Below are 23,173 nucleotides of genomic sequence, written 5' to 3'. Positions count from 1 at the left end.
ATCCTTCATGGTGACCGATGCTCCTCATGACTAGCAGAAACCGTCTGCAAAAAAATATGTGCTTGACTACATGTATTCCCTCTTCACCAGAGTCACACATATAATGACCTCCCCCCTAACTCTTTGGAACAGTTTCTCAGAGCTATCTGAAGTGCTGTCTCCCAGGCTGTCTTCAGTTCAGTTCAATCGCTCAGTCGAGTCCGACTCTTTGTGACCCCATGGTCTGCAGCACGCCAGGCCTCCCTGTTCAACACCAACTCCCAGAGTTTACTCAAACTCATGTCCATGGAGTCGGTGATGCCATCCAACCATCTCATCCTCTGTCGTCCCCTTCTCCTCCAAATAAAACTTAACTCAGGGACTTCTCTGGTGGTCCGGTGGCTAAGTCTCTGCGGTCCCAATGAAGGGGGCCCAGGTTCGATCCCTGGTCGGGGAACTAGATCCCACATACTGCAACTAAGACCCAGCGCAGCCAAATAAAAATAAAGATAACAAAACAAAACTCACAACTCTCACCTGCGTGTCTTTTGTCAGCAAGGTCTAACTGTATGGTCAATTTATGTAGATGTTCCATGGATAGTCCCACAAAATGTGTATTATCTATGTAACTAATGAGCCTTTTGACACCTAGGCGATCATTTACTGATGGAGGGAATGTTCCTTCTCATGCAGCATGTTTTTATCAACCAAAACCTGTTTTGATTGCAGGTACCTGTGTATCTAAGTCCCTAGTCCTTCCTGCATTTATAATGGCTTGTTGCACCAACCCTGATCCGCGGGTCTCCCAGGGTTCCCAGCACCTCGCAGAGGCGTGGGGAGGGCTGGTCCCGGGTCAGGAGTGGAGCCGCCGAGTCACTTCTCCTCCCTCAGCCTAGAGCAGCCACATTGGGTAGGGCTGGCGGGTCCGCAAGCCGGAAGTTGAGGCGGGACTTCCGGAGCACCTCGAGGCCGAGCCGCCTGGGTATCTCTTCGTTGCGCTCTTCCCCGAGCCGCTCTAGGCGGCGGCTGTTCGCGCTGTGGCGTCTTCGAGTTGCTGATCGCTCTACCTATGACTCCGATGCACCGGCGGTGGGTGCTGGCCCCGGGAGGCCTGTCTCGGGTGCGCGTGGGGCCGTGGAATCGTGGGCGGCTTGCAGCCTCGGAGGGCCCCAGACGGGAGGGCGTGTGAGGGACGCCCTGTGGACGCTGCCCGACAGAGCCGAGCAATCCCTGCCCTGGAGCCGGGCGGCGGGACCGCTCAGCGAGGCAGCCGCAGAGCGACCGGCAGGTGTGCTGTGCTGTTCTGTCGCGCGTGGTTGGGGCGGAGGAAGGGCCTCAGGAATTGGTGCGAACGTTAGAGCTGTCCGGAGCCGGGGGAGAAATGAATGGGGTTGCCGCTTGGCGCCCGATTCTGGCACATTCGGTGGTGGATTCGCCCTCCGGGTGGAGAGGGATCTCACGGGACGGGGAAGGATTTATTCTCCCTCAGGGGAGTGGGACTGAGCATGGGTCAGGCCCATCCTGTGGCCGTCTGCCGTGGAGTAGTGGCTAGTAATCCTCACAGTTGTGTATTTACTTAGCACCAGGTTGAGCCTTTAGCCAGGAGAATCAGCTTCCAAGCTCTTTGGTAGAATCCAACTCCTGAGGTTGCTTTTTCCTTGCTGACTGTCCTTATCTCCTGGAGACCCCACTCCTTGCACACGATCCATGCATCCGAGTCAGCAATGGCTCGCGTGATTAGATTGGGTCCACCAGGTAATTCAGGCCTGTAGCCTTAATTTCCTCTGCAAAATCTCTCTTGCTGTATAGTTTAGGTCCCGGGGATTAGGATGTAGACATGGATGGGGAGGAGCATCCTGCTACCTCCTGGACAGGATCCCACAAATACTAAAGTGAGAAGAACAAGATGTAAAATGACATAGTTTTGGTGTAACTTATAATAAAAAGACAAAGAAAAAATACTCATGTTTGCTTGTGTAAGCTTAGAGTAATCAGGATGGGCATGCTGGAAACTGGGAATGGGCACTGTGGCAGGCTGGGGGATGTGTCACCTTATGTTCTCGTTAACCTTTTGAATTTTGAGCCATGTAACTGTGCCCCTGTTCAGAGGCAGTGATGATAACCTCAAGATTTTAAAATGAACTGAATAAATACTACAAAGGATGGACTCTCCCATGGGGAGAGAGAGAGTGAAGGTTCCCCCTGCTCTGTTCTGTTGCTGCATGGATGAGTGTCTTGAGTCAGTGTTCTCCCTGCTTATGCACCGTCTCTCCAAGCGGCCACGCCAGGTGAATCTTCCTGAGATGTTTCATTAATTCTGCCTCCCAGTGGAGAAATGCGGCTGGTGCCTCACTTTCCTCAGGTAGTCAAAGCCTTTTCCAGTCTGTGCACCCCCGCCTCCCCCAGGAACTGCCTCTGAGCTGTGTTCACACCTCTGTCCTGTCTCACCCCTGCCTTCTTCTGCCTTTCCAGCCAGGACCTGGTTGAAATGCCCACCTGCCCCAGGCTCTGCCCCTTCTCTGCTACCTGTGCCCAGCGCACCTGCCCGTCTCACTGATGCGTTTGCTGTTACCTGTCTCCCCACTGAAATCCGTGAGGGTGATGGTCACACTGTCCTCAGAATACCTTGACATGTAGTGGGTGTTTTGGAAACACTGAAAGCATGAGTCCAAGAGGAGAAAGTCAGTCCAAGGGTTGGGAGGCAGCGTCTGCCAACATTTCCTGCTTCGTCTTCATTACTGAAGGACAAAGGGGTCAGTGCTACCTGCTTATGGTGTGGTGTGAATCAGGGGCCAAGGGATGTTGCCCCCTCCTAGGTGGGATGCTGGCCAGGGCATGGTGCATATGCTCAGAGACAGGACAGTAGGGAGGGGGAGAAAATCAGTAACTTGTCCACATGGGGTCCCGTCCTGTGCCTGATTGGGCATGCCTCCCTACTTGGAGATACCAGTTAGAGCTGGAGATGAGGCCAGTCTTCAGAGTCTGCATGGGGTAAAGGATGTTGGTACCTCAGGACTGGACAGATTAGCCAGGGAATTTGATATGGATGCAGAAGTGAATCCTGGGACACCAGCGTGAAGAGGGAGCTAAGGAGGAGTCTGGGAGGGAGCCAGCCACTGGTGCAGTGGGAGGACAGCCCAGGAGGGTGGGGTGGGGACAACCACTGCGGATGCTGCTGGGTGGCAGAACTCAGGCTGGCCAGTAGAGTGACACTGTGATGACTCCATGTGTTGGTGGTGAGGCTCCCCTGGCAGCCTGGCCTCTGAAGCTGCTGCTGCCTGTGAAGGTCAGTTGGTCCACTTTCAGGGCATTGTGTCAGGACCAGGGTGGCTCACAGCAGGTACAGGCGCCATGAGAGCTGCTTCCTCTTACCATGGCAATCTTGGGCCCTTCCGGGTGTGCTCACAGGCACTGTGGGTCACCTTGCTCTGTGGTGAGTATCTCACCTGTGGCCCTGGCTTGTGAGTCTGTGTCTCCTTGGCTGGCTGACCTCCATTTGTTCCAGCATCAGAGAATGTGATATCAATCATCAGGCCTTCCTGAGGTCTCAGGGTGAGGGGTGGAGGAAGTGACCCCTGCCTGGTGTGCCAGTGAACCGCTGGAGTTACCCCCTCTGCACACTCACCTGTGTCCTTGCTGGTCTCCAGGTCCCAGCCATGCCCAGCCTCAGAGTATGCTCTAAAGAGGCAGCAGTGGAGCTCTCAGTTCCTGGACCATCCCCTTGGACCCCTAGAGCCCAGGCCTTTGTGGAGTGATGCTCCTGCCGAGACCCACCCTGGATCTGCACTTCATGGTTCCCTCTGTTGTGGTGACGCTGAGCCAGGAGCCACCTCCCCTCACCATCAGCAGCCAGGTACTGGGTGTGCATTCCCCACTGATGCCCTTGTTCTGGGGAGACTTGGTCTACATTCCCCTGCACTTGCCTCTGGAGGTGTCCTGTCAGCATTTGGGGCAGAATGCCTTGTGGACTTGCAGGGCCAAGGCTGGAGGTCAGAGAGGAAGTTGGCCTGGCACCTGGGTGCCCTGGTGCCCTGAGCAGGACTCTGGTTTCTTCACCTGAAATAGAGGGTGTGACATGATGATCACCAGCTGAGCCCTGCCTAACTTCCTTGCCAGACTGGTGGTAGTCCTGCCCTCAGGTCTAATCCTAGTCCTCCAGGCCTTGGCCCTGTTCCCTCCTGGCTGCATTCACACTGCCCAGCTGCTCCCATCCCTGTTAGATTCCAGACAGTCCTTCGTGAAGACACCTCACCAAGTTGCCTCTTCTGTGGCCCTTTCAGCAGGGATCAGGAATTACTCACTGTTAGCTTTCCTTGCTGGGATCTGATGATGGCTGTTTTACAAGAATACACCTACATGGGAAGTATTATACTGAGGACATGTGGGCAGAGTATCGTGGGCAGACTCTGTGTGGCCGGAGAAGGTTGGGCTAAGGGCAGAGATGGTCATAGGTGTGTTGGAAGGATGAGATGGGTAGAGGATGAGAGGCATGATGGGGCCAAGAAGTGGCTCTGAGGGAAAAACTTGCTGTCAGATGACCAAGGGTGTGCCAAGCAGAGAATGGCGAGTTAGATCAAGACCCTTGCTCCAGGTAAAACACAGGTTGATGGTAGCTCATGTTTTAAAAGCCACTATAGAGCAAAATAGTGGAATAGGCAGCTCCAGACACCCATTTCTTCACATAAACTATTAAACAAAAACAAGTAGAAGCTATCAGGACCAACAAAGTCAGAAATCTAGAAAACAGGTTTACAGCAACCAAGCAAATGCTAAATCAAGAAAAAGGCAACTTAAAAAGGAAAGCTTCACAGATACTTCCTGGTTCAGCAGCATATTGAAAGTGAGCATCCTGTGTTCCTAGTGTGGGACCTGGTGCCTGCTTCCAGAGGGAGCAGAGCAGAACTTGTTCAGAAATCACTTTGTTCTTCCCTGTGTGGGGTTGGAAAAAGAGTTGAATCAAAGTGTTTGTCTCTGTGTTGCCTAACTCAGAATTACTTGGTGGAAAGTGCTGGGCTCAAAACATAGAAACATGAACTGAACTTCCACAGGCACTTGGGACATCACTTAATAGTACAGTCAACTTCCTAAAGCCCAGGAGGGAAGGGCGGAGAAATGAGGACATTCAAAAGCACCCTCGTATGTCAGGGAATTTAGAAAGCCATGTATAGAAACCCAGGATAGAAAGTATACTCAGAAAAGACCTATGAAGATTGTAGTGTCACCTCCAGCTGATCTCTGCGATCTGTGGAAGCCAGGAGCCACGCAGAGTAATAATTAGTGCTGAAGTAGTGTCCCAGTGGAGCACAGTAAATATTCTTAAATGTTCAGTTTTTAGCAAAAAAATCATAAAGAATACAAATAAGCAGAAAATACAGCTGGCCCATTCAAGGGAAAAAGATTAATTGACAGAAGTGTCCCTGAAAAAGCACAGATACTTAACAGATTATAAATAAACTGTCTTAAATGTGCTCAAAGATCTGAAAGAAACCATGGACAGGGAACTAAAATCTATGTATGAACGAACTGAAAAAGTCAGTAGAGATAGTTGTAAATATACAATTCACATTTTATTTATTATAAAGAGAAACAGAGTGGAAGTCCTAGAGCTGGGACTTCCTGGTGCTCCAGTGGTTAAGGCTCTGCTTCACACTGCATGGAGCACAGGTTCGATCCCTGGCCGGGGAACTAAGATCTCAGATACCTCGTGGTGCAGTCAAAATAAAGAAGTCCTGGAGGGAGAACTAAAGTAACTGAAGTGAAGAGTTTTCTGGAGGATTTCAATAGCAGGTTTGAGCAGGCTATAGAACTGGTGAACTTAAGTTACCCAGTCTGAGTAGCAGAAAGAAAAAAGTTGAAGAAAAGTGAACAGAGCCTAACAGACTCGTGGTGAAAGGTTGTTGCAGAGCTGTGAAAGACGCTGGGATTCTTGTCCTCTGGAGGAGAGGAATTCAATCTGCGGTCAGTGACAAGGCTTGATTGCTCAGAGCTTTTGTGTAATAAAGATTTATTAAAGTATAAAAGAGATAGAGAAGGCTTCTGATATAGACATCAGAAGGGGGCAGAAAAAGTGCTCCCTTGCTAGTTTTTAGCAAGAAGTTATATACCTATTCAGATCAGGTCAGATCAGTCACTCAGTCATGTCCGACTCTCCGCGACCCCGTGAATCACAGCATGCCAGGCCTCCCTGTCCATCACCAACTCCTGGAGTTCACTCAGACTCACGTCCATCGAGTCAGTGATGCCATCCAGCCATCTCATCCTCTGTTGTCCCCTTCTCCTCCTGCCCCCAATCCCTCCCAGCATCAGAGTCTTCTCCAATGAGAATTAGCAAGTTGGTAAAAGGAAATGTCTCAAAACTCAGAGTGGCACCAGGCCCCTCACCGACAACATGCGTTTTGAGATAACATTGGCACAAGTGAGTCATCCTGGACCATAAAACAACTGACATGAATCTTGAAGAGAGGCAGATTTCCAAGCAAATACATAGTCTGATTCACATAGTTTAAGAGAACATTTCCGTGAGTAAAACATAGTGGTTTGTTGAGCCATTATCGGTTCTGAGTCTTAGGTGGAATCGACTTGAAGAAAGATAGAGTCTAAGGTAAATACATAGTTCATTAACATAGCTTAATGTTAAGAAAAACATTTCTTAATCTTAAAAACATTTCCATAAGAAAAACTCATTGGTTAGCTCAGGTTTGAGAAAAGTTAAGTTCAGGTGTCATCATGGCAACACAGAATTTTAAAAGAAACTTCCTTTTAATTTTGTATAGAGAAGAGAAAAAAATCTGACAATTGTAGTTTGTTTCCTCCTGCTGCTTAAGAGAGAGAGAAACAACGTCTGACACTTGCAGCCTATTTCCTCTGTTGGGGGCCCCTAGCCTTCCTGCCTGTTAACCCTCTCAGTGGGATACTATCAAGGAAACCAACACACACATGGGAGTCCAAGAAAGAGGTGAGAAAGACAGAAAGGGGCGGAAAACATGTTAAATCTGATGAAAGATGCAAAAAAGCTTTGAACCTACATGTCTAGAAAGCTCAGCAAGCTCCCAGTAGGACAGAGTCAAAGAGATCCACACCAGGACTCATTATAATCAAACTGTTGAAAGATTGAATCTTGAAATCAACAAGAGAGAAGCAAAGCATCTTGTATAAGGGATCCTCAATAAGATGAACAGCTAGTTTCTCATCAGCCCTTGGAGGTTGGAAGGCAGTGGGATGACATATTTAAACTGCTTAGAGAATGAAACTGCCAACTAAGAATTCTACATCTGGCAAAATTATCTTTCAGAGTAAAGACAAAGTTAAGGTATTCTTGGATAAACAAAAGCTCAGGGTGTTTATCACCAACAGACATGCCCTGTGAGAAGTGTCAGAGGAAGTGTTACAGGCTAAGAGGAAAGGGTATTAGGCAGGAGCTCAAAGCTATACAGAGAACCAAAGATCTCTGATAGAATTAACCACATAGGTTAGGATAAAAGCTAGTATTGTTGTATTGGTTTATAACCTCACTTTTTATTTCCTATATGATTTAAAAGACATGTGTGAAATGATCATAAACCTATACTACTTAATATATAACATGTAAGGATACATTTGTGACTGCAACAACGTAAAGGTAGCAACATATCTGTATAGGAGTGGAGTTTCTGTATGATGCTGTGGCTGCTTTGGTTAACAGTTCAAACTTGGTGGCTTTATTCTGAGGATTCAACATACAGCATGGTGACTGTAGTTAATAATGTATAGTGTACTTGTCAACTGCCAGGAGAGTTGATCTTGAAAGTTCTCACCACACACACACACACACACACAGTGGATACTGTGCAAGGTGATGGATATGTCAGTTAACCTTATGGTGGCCATCATTTGCATATATATGTGTATCAATTCATCCCATGGTGCACTTTAAACTTAATATGATGGACTTTCCTGGTGGTCCAGAAGTTAAGAATCCACCTGCCAATTCAGGGTCACAGATTCAATCCCTGCTGCAGGAGGATCCCACATGCCACAGTGCAGCTAAGCCTGTGTACCACAGCTACTGTGCCAGTGCTCCAGAACCCGTGAGCTGTAACTACTGAGGCCCATGTGCCCCTAGAGCCCATACTTTGCAACAAGAGAAGCCACCGCAATGAGAAGCCTGTGCACTGCAGCTAAAGAGTAGTGCACCCCCTACCCCTGCAACTAAAGAAAGATGATGCAAAGCAGTGAAGACCCAGCACAGCCCCAAACAAGTAAATTTCTTTATTAAATAAAAAGATACATGATGTTCTACGGCAATTTATTTCGATAAAGATGGGGCAGGGGACCAAAAAAGCTGAAGGGAGAGGGCCAAATTAGATTGTTTTAGGATGTTAGAATATTAATTATAATCGCCATGGTACACCTAAGAAAGTATCTTTAAAATATACACAAAAGGAATAAAGAAGAATACCAAATGGTATGCTACAAAAAATAAACTGAACACAAAGGAAGATAGTAATAGATCAAATGAGGAACACAAAGGTCAAAGACATTGAAAAGATTTAAGAAGCAAAGTGGTAGAAGTGAGTCCTTCTTTGTCAGTAATTAAATGTTAATGGTTTAAACTCTTGTCAACAGGCAGATATGTCAACAGGCAAATACAGACAGAATGGATTTAAAAAAGTATGACCCAACTATATACTGTTTTCAGGAGGCTTAGTTCAGGAGGCTTCCAAAGGAAAAACTAAGCTTAAAGTGAAAGGTGAAAAAGATATGTTCCATGCAAATAATAACAAAAGAGATCTGGGGTTGCTATATTAATATTGGACAAAGTAAACTATGTCAAACAACTGTACAAGAGAAAAGAAGGATATAATGATAAATAGTTAATTAATCAGGAAGATTGTTGTTCAGTCATTTAGTCATGTCTGACTTTTGCGACCCCATGTACTGCAGCCCGCCAGGCTTCCCTGTCCTTTACTGTCTCCCAGAGTTTGCTCAAACTCCTGTCTACTGAGTTGATGCCTTCCAACCATCTAATCTGTTGTCCCCTTCTCCTCATGCCCTCAGTCTTTCCCAGCATCAGGGTCTTTTCCAATGAGTCGAGTCTTCACATCAGGTGGCCAAAGTATTGGAGCTTCAGCTTTCGCATCAGTCCTTCCAATGAATATGCAGGGTTGATTTCCTTTAGGATTGACTGGTTTGTTCTCCTTGCAGTCCAGGGGACTCTCAAGAGTCTTCTCCAGCACCACAGTTTGATATATATTGATAAACAAGTCAATTAATCAAAAAGATAGAGTAGTGATAAACATAAACACTGAAAAGAACCCAAAACATATGAAGCAGGCATAGATTTGAGGGAAGAAAGAGATGCTTCTACAGTAGCAGTTGGAGACTTTAATACCTCACTTCCAAAAGTCAAGAAAAACATCTAAACAGAAGTTTAGTAATGAAACAGGGAATTTGAGCAATACTATAATTAATAGACCTAAGAGACATAGATATACCCTCCGTCCAAGGGAGCAGATACAGTCTTCTTAAGTGCATATGAAACATTCTTCAATGTAGACCATATATTAGACTACAAAACCAGTCTCAATCAATGTGGAAATAATATAAAGTATCATCTCCAAGCAATAACTGCAGGAAAACTGGAAAATGCACAAATTTGTTGAAGTAAAACCACACACTCTTAACCAGTTGGTCGAAGAAGAAACCACAAGGGAAGTTAGAACATACCTACAGACAAATGAAAACAAAGCCACAAACTCCCAGAACTCACAGGATGCAGGGAAGCCCAGAGCGGAAATTTACAGCAGTCAATGCCTGTATTGGGAGGAGGATAGATAGGCCTTACAGCAGTACCTAACTTGACATCCTAGGGGTCTGTGAGAAGAGTAAACGAAACCCAGAGCTGATGGAAGGAAATAGTGAACATCGGAGCAGAAATGGAGACTGGAATAGCGATAAGACAATCAATGTGTTTAAAAGGTTTTGGAAATGATCAAGAAATGACAAAAGCAACACACTGAAAATCAAGTGAAAATGGGATGGGGACGTTATTACCGACTATACAAAAGTAAAAAAGAGTGAAAAGCAGTTGCACACCAACAAATGAGATAACCTACATGAAAGAGCTAAATTCCTAAAAAGACAAATCACCAAGAGTGACTCCAGAATAGGTAGAAAGTAAGAACAGACTTATAACAATTAAAGATTGAATCTGTAACTTGTAAAACTAACAAACCAGGGCCAAACGGCATCACAAGACATTTAAAGAAGGATGTATGCTGTTTTGTCAAGCTTGCAAACTATACAAAAGGAAGGATAATCAAAGACACCACAGGAAAAGAAAATTATGCATTGAGACATTTTGTGGCTGTATATATAAAACCCTCAACAAAATGCTAGCAAACTGAATCCAGCAGCATTAATAAAAGTGTTATATCCCATGACCAAGTGGGATGTAACCCAGGAACACAAGAGTGGTGCAACATAAGAACCAATCAGTGTCATTTACCACATTAATCAAATGAAGGGGAAAAGCTATAATCATCTCAATTGATGCAAAAAAAAAAAATAGTGTTTGACAAAACCAAATTCATTTTCATAATGAAAACACTGAGAACTCCATTCAAGGCAACCTCCTCAACACGATAAAGGGCATTCATGAAAAACCCACAGCTAACAGCTAACATCATGTACATTAGTGAAATATTAAAAGGTTTTCCCCATAAATCAGGAAAATATGCCTGCTTTCAACTCTGCTCTTCAGTACTGTATTGGAAGTTCTAACCAGAGCAATCAGGCCAGAAAAAAAAAGGCATTCAAATTGGGAAGGAAGAAATAAAACTACCTCTGTTTGTATAAGGCACAATCCTGTATATATAATAGGAAATCCCAAAGGATCCATTAAAAACCTGCTAGAGCTAATATTAAATGAATTCAGTAGAATTGCAGAGTACAGGTCAGTACACATAATCAGTTGTGTTTCTATACACCAACAATGGTGGGAATGTAGAATGGTATAGCCATGGTGCAGTACAGTTTGGCAGTTCCTCAAAGTTTAAACCTAGCATTACCATGCGTGCATGCTCAGTCACTTCAGTTGTGTCTGACTCTTTGCAACCCTATGGAGTGTAGCCCAGCAGGCTCCTCTGTCTGTGGGATTATCCAGGCAGGAATACTGGAGTGGGTTGCCATCCCCTCCTGTAGGGGATCTTCCCCACCCAAAGATTGAACACATGTCTCCTGCATTGGCAGGCGGGGATTCTTTCCCACTAGCACCACCTGGGAAGCCCTGGCATTACCGTGTGATGCAGTAATTCCACTGTGGATACATACCCGCAGAATTCAAGGCAAATACCCGTCAAGTACACGTATGTCATATTCATAGCACTGTTCACAGTACTCAAGAGGTGTAAGCAACCCAGATGCCCCTCAGTGGACGGATGCAGAAACCAGATGTGTTGTGTCTGTACCGTGGAATATTATTCAGCCATAAGGGAGTGAAGCACTGGTACCTGCCGCAGTGACTGAACCTGCAGAAACATTAGGTTGAGAGGAAGAGTCCAGACATCAAAAGTTGTGTATCATGATTTCATTCACATGCAAGGTCAGGAATGAGGTAAATCCATGGAGACAAAATGCAGGTGGTGGCCACCAGGCGCTGGGGGCCAGGAGATATGGACTAATGCACTGGGGCTTTGAGGTGATGGAAATGAAATGTCTTGGAACAAGATACAGATTCTGACTGCACAACATTGTAAATGTACTAAATGCCACTGAAGTGTTCATTTAAAACAGTTATTTTGTTAACTCCACCTCAATACACATAACAGAGCCCCTGTGGGGATGGAGAGAGGTGGAGCCCCCAGCCGAGGCTGCGGTGCCGCTGGGGGCTCGTGTGGCGGGGCAGGTGCTGCTGAGTCTCTGCTGGGCCCCTCGAGAGCCACAGCCACATGAGGACTTGTGAGCATGGCTCCACTGGGGCATTTTTCACAAACCTGGGAGCAGCTAATCATACAGGCCTCCATTGTTTCCTCTTGGGAAGTCTAACAGGTTTGCTGTGTGCTGGCTGGGCCAGTCGGTGCCACACTTGTGGGGGCAGTGTGGCAAACAAGTGCATTTGTTTACACATCTTTTCCTTCACCATTAAACCCAGTGTTTTTAATGAAAAATTTTCTTAAAGCATATTTTTGACTTTATATTTCCTTTCAAAAAAAAAAGAACTTTCATTATTGTTTCCAGTAATTCTTATGTTGCAGAGAATTGTATCCAGTCTACCAAATAAAAAATGCCATTACCCTCACCCATAGGACTCACTCTTGTTTCCCGTCTCAGTAAAATCCTTCCAGGCCAATAGTCTCTCTGGCCCGCAAAGCAGTTCCCATTTCCACTCCCTCAGGAGCCACACCAATGATCTTGTCTCAGTTGGGTCAGCGAGCCATGCCCCACAGGCCAGATCCAGCTCACCATTTGTTTATGACCTGCAAGCAAAGAACAGTTCAGTTTTTTAAGGATTGTAACAGAGCAGACCTTATGACAGAGACTGCAGCCACAGAGCCCAGAATGGGTCCTCTGTGACCTTTCATGGAAAAGCTATGTCCCTTCTTGTGCAACCAAGAGAGGGCGGGGCTCCCTGGGCCACCCTGTCCAGACCCTTGTTTCCTGCAGTGACCACCCTGTTTGTCCCTGAAGCCCTCACTGTGCCCCTATCACACATGGGAGCCCCGCGGGAGCCCCGCTGGTGCCCCACAGCTGGGGCCCTGGGAGAAGATGGTAGCCCACCTGCAGGTGTGATGACAGGCCTGCCTGACAGTCAGCAGGAGGGTGAAGCAGGTTGCCTCACTGTGTGCAGCCACACGGTCAAGTTCCATGGAGGGGGTCTTGGCACAGACTCTGTGCAGGGCCTTCCAGCTGGGCCATGAGTCAGGTGACCGGAATGCAAACTGTCACCACCAGACACATGTGCAGGGCAGTCAGGCTGAGCAGACGACACAGCTGGGTCTGCGTTGAGGAGAATAGAAGCCTCCAGGTGACGTGGGGAGACAAAATGCTGTTGGGGGAGATTCTAGAAATTTCAGTAGGCGAATGGAAATCATTCCTGAACCGACGGGCAGGTCAGAGGGCAACAGGCCCAAGGAGGCTGAGAGTACTGTGGGGTGCTCTTCACCCACCCACTCAGCACCCCTGCGTGGCTCCAGCCTTGGGATACGGAGCCCTGTTGGGAGCAATGGTCAGAGAGGTCATCTTCTGTGATGTATTTCAGCTGAGATGGGCTAAAGGGAAGGAGAGAGCATGAAGACCATTGGGGAGGGGGCGCCATGTGACTTTCTGTTTGTCATTTCAGGCTGGGACACCAGGACTAAGGGCCAGGAGTTTGTTCAGAAGGAAGAAGTTTCTGAGGACTTGGAATCACAGGTAGAAATATCAGACAGCTCTGGCAGTGATGCTCCCCAGACACCTGAGCTTGGAGGACTCCATTGTGGTGTAGAAGAAAGAGACTGCGGGCTCCCTGAGGATGAGAGGCAGATGCACCGCCCTCACCAGGAGGGAGCCTTCACTCTAGCACAGATGCTTCTCAGGAGCCCCTCAGGAGAGAGAGAGGTGGACTGTGATGACATCAAGAGCAGCTGCAGCTGGAGCCCAAGCCCAGTGGAGTGTCAGGGGCCTCCTGCAGAGGGGAGGCCCCATCCACTTGGCATACGGAGCCTGCCCTGCAGCCTGGACCTGCCCAGCTGCACAGGACTTCACGTGGCCGAAAGCCCATTCATATGCAGCGAGTGTGGGAAAACCTTCGAAGGAGACCCCGGTCTTACTCAGCATCAGACAGGGCACACTGGACACAAGTCCTTCATCTGTAACGAGTGTGGAAGGCTCTTCAGCACACACACAGGCTTCCTCCAGCACCAGCTTACCCACCATGGGGAGAAGCTGCATATGTGTTCTGAGTGTGGGAAGGCCTTCTGCCAGAGCTCCAGCCTTAAAAAGCACCAGAAGTCCCATGTGAGCGAGAAGCCCTACGAATGCAGTGAGTGCGGGAAGACCTTCAGGCGCAGCTCCAACCTCATCCAGCACCAGAGAATCCACTCTGGCGAGAAGCCGTACGTGTGTCATGCCTGTGGGAAGGCCTTCAGGCGCAGTTCCAACCTCGTCAAGCACCAGAGGGTCCACACAGGGGAGAAGCCCTTCGAGTGTACTGAGTGTGGGAGGGCCTTCAGCCAGAGCTCACACATGAGGAAGCACCAGAGGGTCCATACTGGGGAGAGGCCTTACTCATGTAGCGAGTGTGGCAAGCCCTTCAGCCGGGTGTCCAACCTCATCAAACACCACAGGGTCCACACAGGGGAGAAGCCCTACAAGTGCAGTGAGTGTGGGAAGGCCTTCAGCCAGAGCTCGAGCCTCATCCAGCACCGGAGGATCCACACCGGGGAGAAGCCTCATGTGTGTGCTGTGTGTGGCAAGGCCTTCAGCTACAGCTCGGTGCTCCGAAAGCACCAGATCATCCACACGGGGGAGAAGCCGTATGAGTGCGGCGTCTGCGGGAAGGCCTTCAGCCACAGCTCCGCACTCGTGCAGCACCAGGGTGTGCACACGGGAGACAAGCCCTACGAGTGCCGCGAGTGTGGAAAGACCTTTGGCCGCAGCTCCAACCTCATCCTGCACCAGCGGGTCCACACGGGGGAGAAGCCCTATGAATGCACTGAGTGCGGGAAAACCTTCAGCCAGAGCTCAACTCTCATTCAGCATCAGAGGATCCACAATGGGTTGAAACCCCACGAGTGTAACCAGTGTGGCAAAGCCTTCAACCGGAGCTCCAACCTCATCCACCACCAGAAGGTCCACACTGGAGAGAAGCCCTACACCTGCGTCGAGTGTGGGAAGGGCTTCAGCCAGAGCTCGCACCTCATCCAGCACCAGATCATCCACACGGGCGAGAGGCCCTATCAGTGCAGTGAGTGTGGGAAGTCCTTCAGCCAGCGCTCCGTTCTCATCCAGCACCAGCGGATCCACACTGGGGTGAAGCCCTACGACTGCACGGCTTGTGGAAAAGCCTTCAGCCAGCGGTCAAAGTTGACCAAGCACCAGTTGATCCACACCAGGGAGTGAACCCCTCGCAGCTTCACCCTGACCCCCTGGCTGTGCCTCACTCTCCCTCCCCAGACTTGACGTGCTCTCGCTCACTCCGTCCACCCCACGGTCACCGCCCACGAGGCCACCGTCCACAGAGGCCACCGTCCACAGACTGGGGACCGTCCTGTGGTCCTGCTCCTTCTCCCAAGTCCCCTGCCATCACCCTTGTCTCCTGTGAGCTCATTTCTCTTTGTTGTTTGTTTTTCCAGTTTGTTATGAGACAGCTGTACTTGTTAGAAGGGAAAGGATTATAGAGGCTGTGCACTCATCCATAGAGTTTATTACTGTTGAGGAACATAACCAAGAAAGTAAATGACATTTGCTTTGAGACAACCACAGACCTCCGTGTGCTCACTAGTCAAGGGACTGAGTCCTTTGTCAGTGGTTGTGGCTGGTATCTTTTCATAATGTCAGGTTGAGAGTTTTCAGGTCTGGTTGCTGTCAACCTCCCCACCCCCCCAATCCTACCTGGTAATGGGACTTGACCCTCCCTGCTTCCCGCTCTCCGTGGTGTCCATCTGCAGTCTGTGGTTATGTGTTCTTGCTCTGCGGTGGCTCAGGCCCTGTGGCCCCACTCAGGCTGCAGCACAATTGTACATGAGGCAGTTCCTGAGCTCTGGTCCTGGGCCTCACCCCCAGGGGCTGCTCTACATGCTCCTCCCTTCCTCTCCACATGCTCCTGGATCCATCATCAGACATTTACAGGGCACCTAGGTGCCCCTAAGAGGTGGGCATTGGCTCCTGACTCCCTGCATTGGGGAACTTAGCTCAGAAGCCACACTTCTGCCACCAGGGAGGGCCTGACCTGGGAATGTCCTGGAAGGATGGGGGACCCTTCCTGCACTGTTACAGGAGGAAAGGAGGCAGTGGCTTGTAGTCATGAAGGGAAGGGAAGGTCTGGCTTCTGAGTTCTCAAGGAAGTAGAGGCAAGGCCAGCAGTTGCAAATGTGGAGGGAGAGGTGGTTTGAGGCTGAAGAGAAGAGAGGGTGGAGGGGTGACTCGGATGCGCAGGCAAGTCCATGGGCTCGCGTGGCATGGGCTGCCTAGCGTCTCCTCCAAGGCCCCATGAAGCAGCTGTCCCTGCTGCCCTGCAGAGGCCCTGTCATAGCCTCCCCTACACTTTGGGCGCCATCCCACCCCCTCTCCCCTGGCAACACCTAATGGGATACAGTTTCCAGACTTGGCCTCAGCCTGACAAGACTGCTCCTATTCTTACTGTAAGGCAGCTCCTCTGGCTTCACGCTCCTCCTCTGCCAGTCTGGCTTTGATTTATGATTCCTTTTTTCAGTAAGTATCTGTGTCCACCTCTACTCCAATCTGTCACTGATTGGCCGGCTTGCTGCTGGCCTGTGTCGCTCAGCCCTGCTGTACATGGTGCGCTGTCACATCCTCTGCTATGGAGTCGGAGACCCCTCCAACAAGAGGCTAAAATTGATGCAATACCAAATTTGTGCAAGACTCCTCCACGGAAGGGGCTTCAGCCACCTCCTGCTAGGCCTCCTGGAGTCTCTGGACCACTCATGATGGCACTCAGTTGTCCAAGGGCTTCTGATGCAAGAAACTGCCCTCTTTCCCCCATACAATATGCCACTAGAGCTGCAATTACTGAAACTGGACCTCCTGAGCCCATGACCCTCTGTACCCAGCTGCTCATTACGCTCTGGGTGACAGAAGCAGTACCCAACAAGCTTAGGGGCTGCCGAGCTGCCTTGGTGCAGGATGGAGCTGAACCTTGGCCTTTGGCCTGCTCCACCTGCATGAGGAATAGCCTCACCTATTCTCAGACCCTTTCCAGATGTCAGGCTGCTGGACCCTGTCCACCTGGGGAGCTCCAGGGTGGGATGAACTCGGGGGAACAGCAGTGGGAGTTCCAAGACTATAGGCAGAGAAGTGCCAACCGTCATGGAAGATGGAGCTCAGAGGGGAGCTGATCCTCATTTTTAACCAGGACAACCCTGATACAGGGCCAGACTGGAGGGTCAGCATGACTGGCCAAACACCAGGCAGTTGTCTTAGCATCCAGTGACTTGACTCACAAACAGCCTCATCTGTACATTTTTACAAATTGTGCTGTCACCTAAGAGTTGCACCTTTTGGCATAAAAAGCTCCAGGAATCTCTTGCCTCACAGATGCCCCAAAATACCAGTCAAGGTCTCTAGATGGCTCTCCCTATACTTAGGCACAACACGAGGCCTCCCCTGCATGCCCTCATCCCCTCCGGAGTCACAAGTTTTACTGAGAGTGGCCAAGGCACCCTTGTCAGTTTCACCTGCTACAGGCTGCAGAGTCCACACAGCTCATTTAAAAAGCTCTGAATTAGCTGAGTGAAACATGGTGTGTCTCTCATCAAACATCAGGGTGAGTGGTGACTAGCAGGCTGGCACCTTGAGGCCTCGTCCTCCTCGTTTCGTGCCCACATCTGGAAAAGCAGAAAAGCCAGCCGGGTGCTCTGCCCTCTGATGCCAGCAGGAGACTGAAAGCATCCAGGCCCTCACCTGTGCCCGGGGACCATCCCTCCAGCCTCTCCTGCTGACCGCAGTAGAGGCCCAGGCTGCCGACCCTTCTTGCTCTCAAGCCACCTCGGACCTGTTCCAGAGGCCTTCTCTACCCTCCTCAGAGACCTCCTTTATGTCAATAATAAAGCTTTTCATACCTTCAAAAAACTAGAAGCCCTGCTTGGCCTCCACACCTTCTTCCACTCTGGTCTTTGGTTTATGGACGTAAAGTTCCTCTGCACTGTGACTTCTCCCTCAACTCCTTGTTCTAACAAAAGCCTGGCTGCCATGACTGCACAAGATTCCCAGAGCCCTCACCCCTTCCCACGTACCTCGAGAATTAGAGATCAGGAGGACAATCTCCTGGCTCCTGATTTCCACATCCATACACTTCTGCCTTCAGCCAATAATGCCAACTCCGTGAGAACAACAGAAAAGCAGCCCTAACAGCTCAAAGCTGCCCTGCCTTAGAGCTCCCTGGGTGAAAAATGCCAGTTGGGGCCCCTAGGCCCAGGCTCCAGGTGGCTCTCTGGTAACAACTGTGCCATGATTTCCATGTGCTGGCAGAGTTCTGGGAGACTCCTCCATGGATCCCACAGCCCAGGCCTCACAGATGATGAATGTAGGGGAAAAACTGTCCCTTGACACCCATGGCCTCTCCATGCAAGGAGAAGCAGGGAGACTGGAGTGGTGTGTGAGACCAGAGCCAGGGGCCAGGACCATCCTGAAGTTTCCGTGGCTTTGGAGGCAACTCAGGTCTGAGTGGAGAACAGGGCCTTGATGGCTGAGGACAGTGCAGGCCACGCCAGAGCACCCAACCACGTAGGATGAGGTTGGTTCTTTCCCCTGGGGCTTGGCAGACACTGGCCCCTGGGCTTCCCTGGAAGTAACACAAAGGCATGGGGGGAGGTGGAGGTGGCCTGACTGCAGGTACTCTGTGAGGATTATTCTGTATGCAGGCTCTTCTGTGCTCATGGGCCAGACTGTGAATCTTCCAGACATCAGAACATTGACTGGGGAGACCACTGCCAACTGGAAATGTGATAGAAAGATGGCCTCAGATTCAGGGGAAAGGACCAATCTCATCCTATGTGGTAGCGGGGTAACAAGATAGCCTTTTGGAAAAAAGACAAAACTAGACTTACTCTTTGCATCTCTTAGCAGAATAAAGTCCAAATGGAACGGAGATTTAAATGTACAGAAACAAAACCGAATGAGTACTGGGTGAAAACATGGGTGGATTCCTCCAGAACTGGGAAGTTAGGGGAATTTTACTGTAGCTTGAAATCAAGCAACAATAAGGGAAAACAAATGATAAATTACACAGAAATAAAGTTTGCAGGACCAACACCTTTATATTCAAAATAAAAAGACAAATGGTGAACTGGAGGAAGTGTTTACAACTTATGTTATACATAACACATATAAAATTAATGTACATAAGGTTATTTAAAATTAGGGGTTTCATTTTCAACAAATGGTGTTGTAATTATTGTATAACCATATGCCAACAAAGTGAATCTCAATCCTTGCCCCACACCATCTAAAGAATTTAACTCAAAATGTATCATCAACCAAAATGTACAGCAGAAACTTCTAAAAGAAAACATAAGAGAAAACCTACTGACCTTCACTTTGGTCAAGATTTATTAAATAAATAATCTTTGGTGAAGATTTATTAAATAGAACACAAAGAGCAGGAATTTTTGAGGAAGGAATTCAATGAGTAGGAACTCATCAAGATTTAGAACATTTGTTCCTCAAAATTAAAGGAAAAGGCAAAGCATAAACTGGGAGAAGATATTTGCAAAATATATATATCCAAAAAAGGACTTGTACTCCATGCTATAAAGAAGTCCTGGTGACTTCTCTGGTGGTTCAGTGGCTACAACTCCATGTTCCCAATGCAGGGGACCATGGTTTGACCCCTAGGTGGGGAACTAAGATACTGCAAACTGCAACTAAGCCTGTGAGTCAAAGCTACTGAGCTCACACACTAGAGAAGCCCGCACTGCAACGAAGACACGGTGCAGCCAAAAATAAAATAATAATAAAATAATTTATTAAAAGTGAATTTGGAGTCTACTCTTTATACCATCTCTCTGGTATCATATCAATTGCTTATATAACTTGTCAGTTGCATCAAAAAAGACTGTAAGTGTTTGCAATTTTTAATCCTAGTGTTAAGAACAAAGTTTTTAAAAATCTGCAATGTATGTCACAAAGGGTTAACATAATTAGTTCAGTTCAGTTCAGTCATTCAGTCATGTCTGACTCTTTGCAACTCCATGGACTGCAGCACACTTGTCCATCACCAACTCCCAGGGCTTGCTCAAACTCATGTCCATTGAGTTGGTGATGCCATCCAAACGTCTCATCCTCTGTTGTCCCCTTCTTTTGCCTTCTATCTTTCTCAGCATCAGGGCCTTTTCCAATGAGTCAGTTCTTCGCATCACGTGGCCAAAGTATTGGAGTTTCAGCTTCAACATCAGTCCTTCCAATGAATATTCAGGACTGATTTCCTTTAGGACGGGCTGGTTTGTTCTTCCAGTCCAAGGGACTCTCAAGAGTCTTCTCCAACACCACAATTCAAAAGCATCATTCTTTGGTGCTCAGCTTTCTTTACAGTCTAACTCTATAGTGCTTCTAAAATGAGAGGGAAGAGACCAACAAGCAGGTTCACAGAGAAGTCAGTGAAAGTGGCTCTTAATCATATGAAGAGATGCTCAACCTTACCTCCAAGAAAGATGCAAAAGGAAATTACACCAAGATGCTATTTCTTGCTTTTCAGATTGCCAGAATACCAAATATTTGACAACATTCTTTGTTCACAAGGCTGTAAGGAAAGCTCACCAGCAGAAATACAAGATCCTACAACCCTGTGGAAGGGAACTGGGCAACACACAGAAAAACAGATACAAATGCCCATTTCTAGGAATCTATCCTAAAATTAAACTGGCAAAACTGAAAAGACCTAACCAAAGCTACTTATTACAGCACTAATTTTATGGCAAGAGACGTCCAGTAATAGCAGACTGGCTGAATACATGACAGCACATTCACAAGGGAGGTGAAGGCAGCTGCATAAAGGAGAAAGGGACATGCCCAGATGCTGCAAAGGAGAGGTGGCTGGACACTGACAGGAATATGCCAAAATGTGGGCCAGTGGGAAAGAACTACTGTTCACTGACGTTCAGATTTTTTGGAATGGAGCCAGAAACCATAGCATTGATAAATGGTTACTGATAGGGCAGCGTGGTAAGAGACTGGTGGGAACAGGGAGGGAAGCAAGTCTTCTGAATGCACTTTCGTGTACTGGACTTTGAAACCATATAGGGTTTCGGTTCAGTTCAGTCGCTCAGTCGTGTCCGATTCTTTGCGACCCCTGGCAGCACGCCAGACCTCCCTGTCCATCACCAACTCCTGGAGTCCACCCAAACCCATGTCCATCGAGTCAGTGATGCCATCCAACCATCTCATCCTCTGTTGTCCCCTTCTCCTCCTGCCCTCAATCTTTCCCAGTATCAGGGTCTTTTCAAATGAGTCAGCTCTTTCCATCAGGTGGCCAAAGTATTGGAGTTTCAGCTTCAACATCAGTCCTACGAATGAACACCCAGGACTGATCTCACTTAGGATGGACTGTTTGGATCTCCTTGCAGTCCAAGGGACTCTCAAGAGTCTTCTCCAACACCACACTTCAAAAGCATCAATTCTTCCATGCTCAGCTTTCTTTATAGTCCAACTCTCACATCCATACATGACCACTGGAAAAACCATAGCCTTGACTAGACAGACAAAGTTTGTCAAAGTAATGTCTTTGTTGTTGACAAAGTAATGTTGTCTTTGTTGACAAAGTAATGTCTCTGCTTTTTAATATGCTGTCTAGGTTGGTAATGACTTTCCTCCCAAGTTTACATAATCATAAAACAAAATTGTATCAAAATGTTAAAAATGTAACTTTAAAAAGCAAACAAGTCAAACTGTAGAGTTAAGGTCATACCCCAAATGGGATATATCCTAACAGCAAGAAGAAGTGCAAAACAAATCTAGACTACTTTCAATAATCATAGTGTTAATAATATTGACATTGTTATTCTGACATCATTACATATAACTAATAAATGTGTTTATATAATTAGAACCCAGGATTTTAAATACAGGAAAAAACTGCCTCCACCTGGACCTGGGGATGAGCCAGGGACACTGTGAGTAGCAGTGGTGCCCACCTGGACCTTTAATGGCTCACACCACCTCTGGACACTCTGATTCACATATTGATACTGTGTACTACCTGCTTTCCCCACTCACAGGTAAAAGGGACTTATTGGGAATGTTGCTTGTTTTACCTACTCATGTAGCTCTGGCACTTAGAACACTGCCTAGCATACAACAGGCACTCAATAAATACCATGCCTGTGAAGAGTGGCAGAGCTGGACACACACACAAAAACTAGTTGTTGAATTGCTTAAAAAAAAAAAAAAAAGCAAAATGTTAGTTGCTGAAACTAAGCAAAAGACATGCAGGTATTTCACTGTAATATACTTTTAATCTTTATGAATGAACATTTTTAAAATAAGTTGTTGTTCAGTCCCTAAGTTGTGTCCAGCTCTTTGCAACCCCATGGACTGCAGCTAGGCTTCCCTGTCCTTCACTATCTTCCAGAGTTTGCTCAAAGTCATGTTCACTGAGTCAGTGATGTCATGCAAACATCTCATCCTGTCACCTCCTTCTCCTCTTGCCCTCAGTCTTTCCCAGCATTAGGGTCTCTTCGCATCAGGTGGCCAAAGTATTGGAGTTTCAGGATCAGTCCTTCCAATGAATATTCAGGATTGATTTCCTGTAAGATGACAGGTTTAACCTCCTCGCTGTCCAAGGGGCTCTCAAGAGTTCCCCAGCACCACAGCTCAAAAGCATCAATTTTCCAGCCCTCAGCCTTCTTTATGGTCCAAATCTCACATCTGTACACGACTACTGGAAAAGTCACAGCTTTGGCTATACAAAACTTTGCTGGCAAAGTGATGTCGCTGCTTTTTAATACGTGATATAGGTTTGTCATAGCTTCCCTTCCCCCCCTCCTCCCCCCCAAGGAGCAAGCATCTTTTAATTTCATGGCTGCAGCCACTGTTCAGTGATTTTGGACCCTAACATAACTCAGCAGTGGAAAAACAGCTTTGATTATATGGACCTTGAAATAGTTGGGAAGAGAAAAAGAAAGCAGGGTGTGCTGAGAAGATCTTAGAAGCATCAGTTCTCTGCCGGGACCAACGTTGCCGAGCTCAAGCTCCTCATTGTTAAAAGGTAAACTGAGGCATGTTAGAATTTATGAAGAGCTTATGTGAGCAAACAGAGGATGGAATAGTGGTTAGGAGTGCTCTGCCAGCAGGAGCTATATTAGTTTTTATAGACGGAAAAGCAAAGCAAGGGCTTTGACAGGCCACGACTTAAGCCGTCAACTTAACTGGAAAGCCTAGCTGGGGGCTACCAAGGCAGCAGAGCCACCCCCACCCTAATGGCCTCCTCGTTTAATTATGTTAACACTGGCAACTGGCCAAAACCATCTAGGATGGTCCAAAAATAGGGCCAAATCGGACAACC

The 23,173-nt window shown here is 47.7% G+C and overlaps 1 protein-coding gene and 1 long non-coding RNA gene across 3 annotated transcripts; one reads left to right on the top strand and one right to left on the bottom strand.

Moving 5' to 3' along the window:
* The first annotated feature begins 938 nt into the window (after positions 1-938).
* On the top strand, positions 939-15,414 carry ZNF16 (zinc finger protein 16). Of its 2 annotated transcripts, XM_070803033.1 has the most exons (3): positions 939-1,068; positions 3,627-3,832; positions 13,298-15,414. In XM_070803033.1, the coding sequence occupies exons 1-3, from the start codon at positions 1,049-1,051 to the stop codon at positions 15,055-15,057; spliced, it is 1,986 nt and encodes a 661-aa protein (XP_070659134.1). In that variant the 5' UTR covers positions 939-1,048; the 3' UTR covers positions 15,058-15,414. The 2 variants fall into 2 exon arrangements, with proteins under 2 accessions (XP_070659134.1, XP_070659135.1); XM_070803034.1 differs by lacking the exon at positions 3,627-3,832 and having other exon boundaries at positions 941-1,068.
* A 3,493-nt stretch (positions 15,415-18,907) lies between these two features.
* LOC139187004 (uncharacterized) lies at positions 18,908-23,000 on the bottom strand. The gene is made up of 2 exons (XR_011570700.1): positions 20,314-23,000; positions 18,908-20,223 (listed from the first exon to the last, which is right to left on the bottom strand). It is a non-coding gene; the product is annotated as an uncharacterized lncRNA (long non-coding RNA).
* Between the last annotated feature and the right edge of the window lie 173 nt (positions 23,001-23,173).

Source organism: Bos indicus, chromosome 14 (genome assembly GCF_029378745.1).
Source record: "Bos indicus isolate NIAB-ARS_2022 breed Sahiwal x Tharparkar chromosome 14, NIAB-ARS_B.indTharparkar_mat_pri_1.0, whole genome shotgun sequence".
Taxonomy (NCBI): domain Eukaryota; kingdom Metazoa; phylum Chordata; class Mammalia; order Artiodactyla; family Bovidae; genus Bos; species Bos indicus.
Note: the sequence above shows the minus strand (reverse complement) of the source record. Positions and strands in the feature narration are given on the sequence as shown.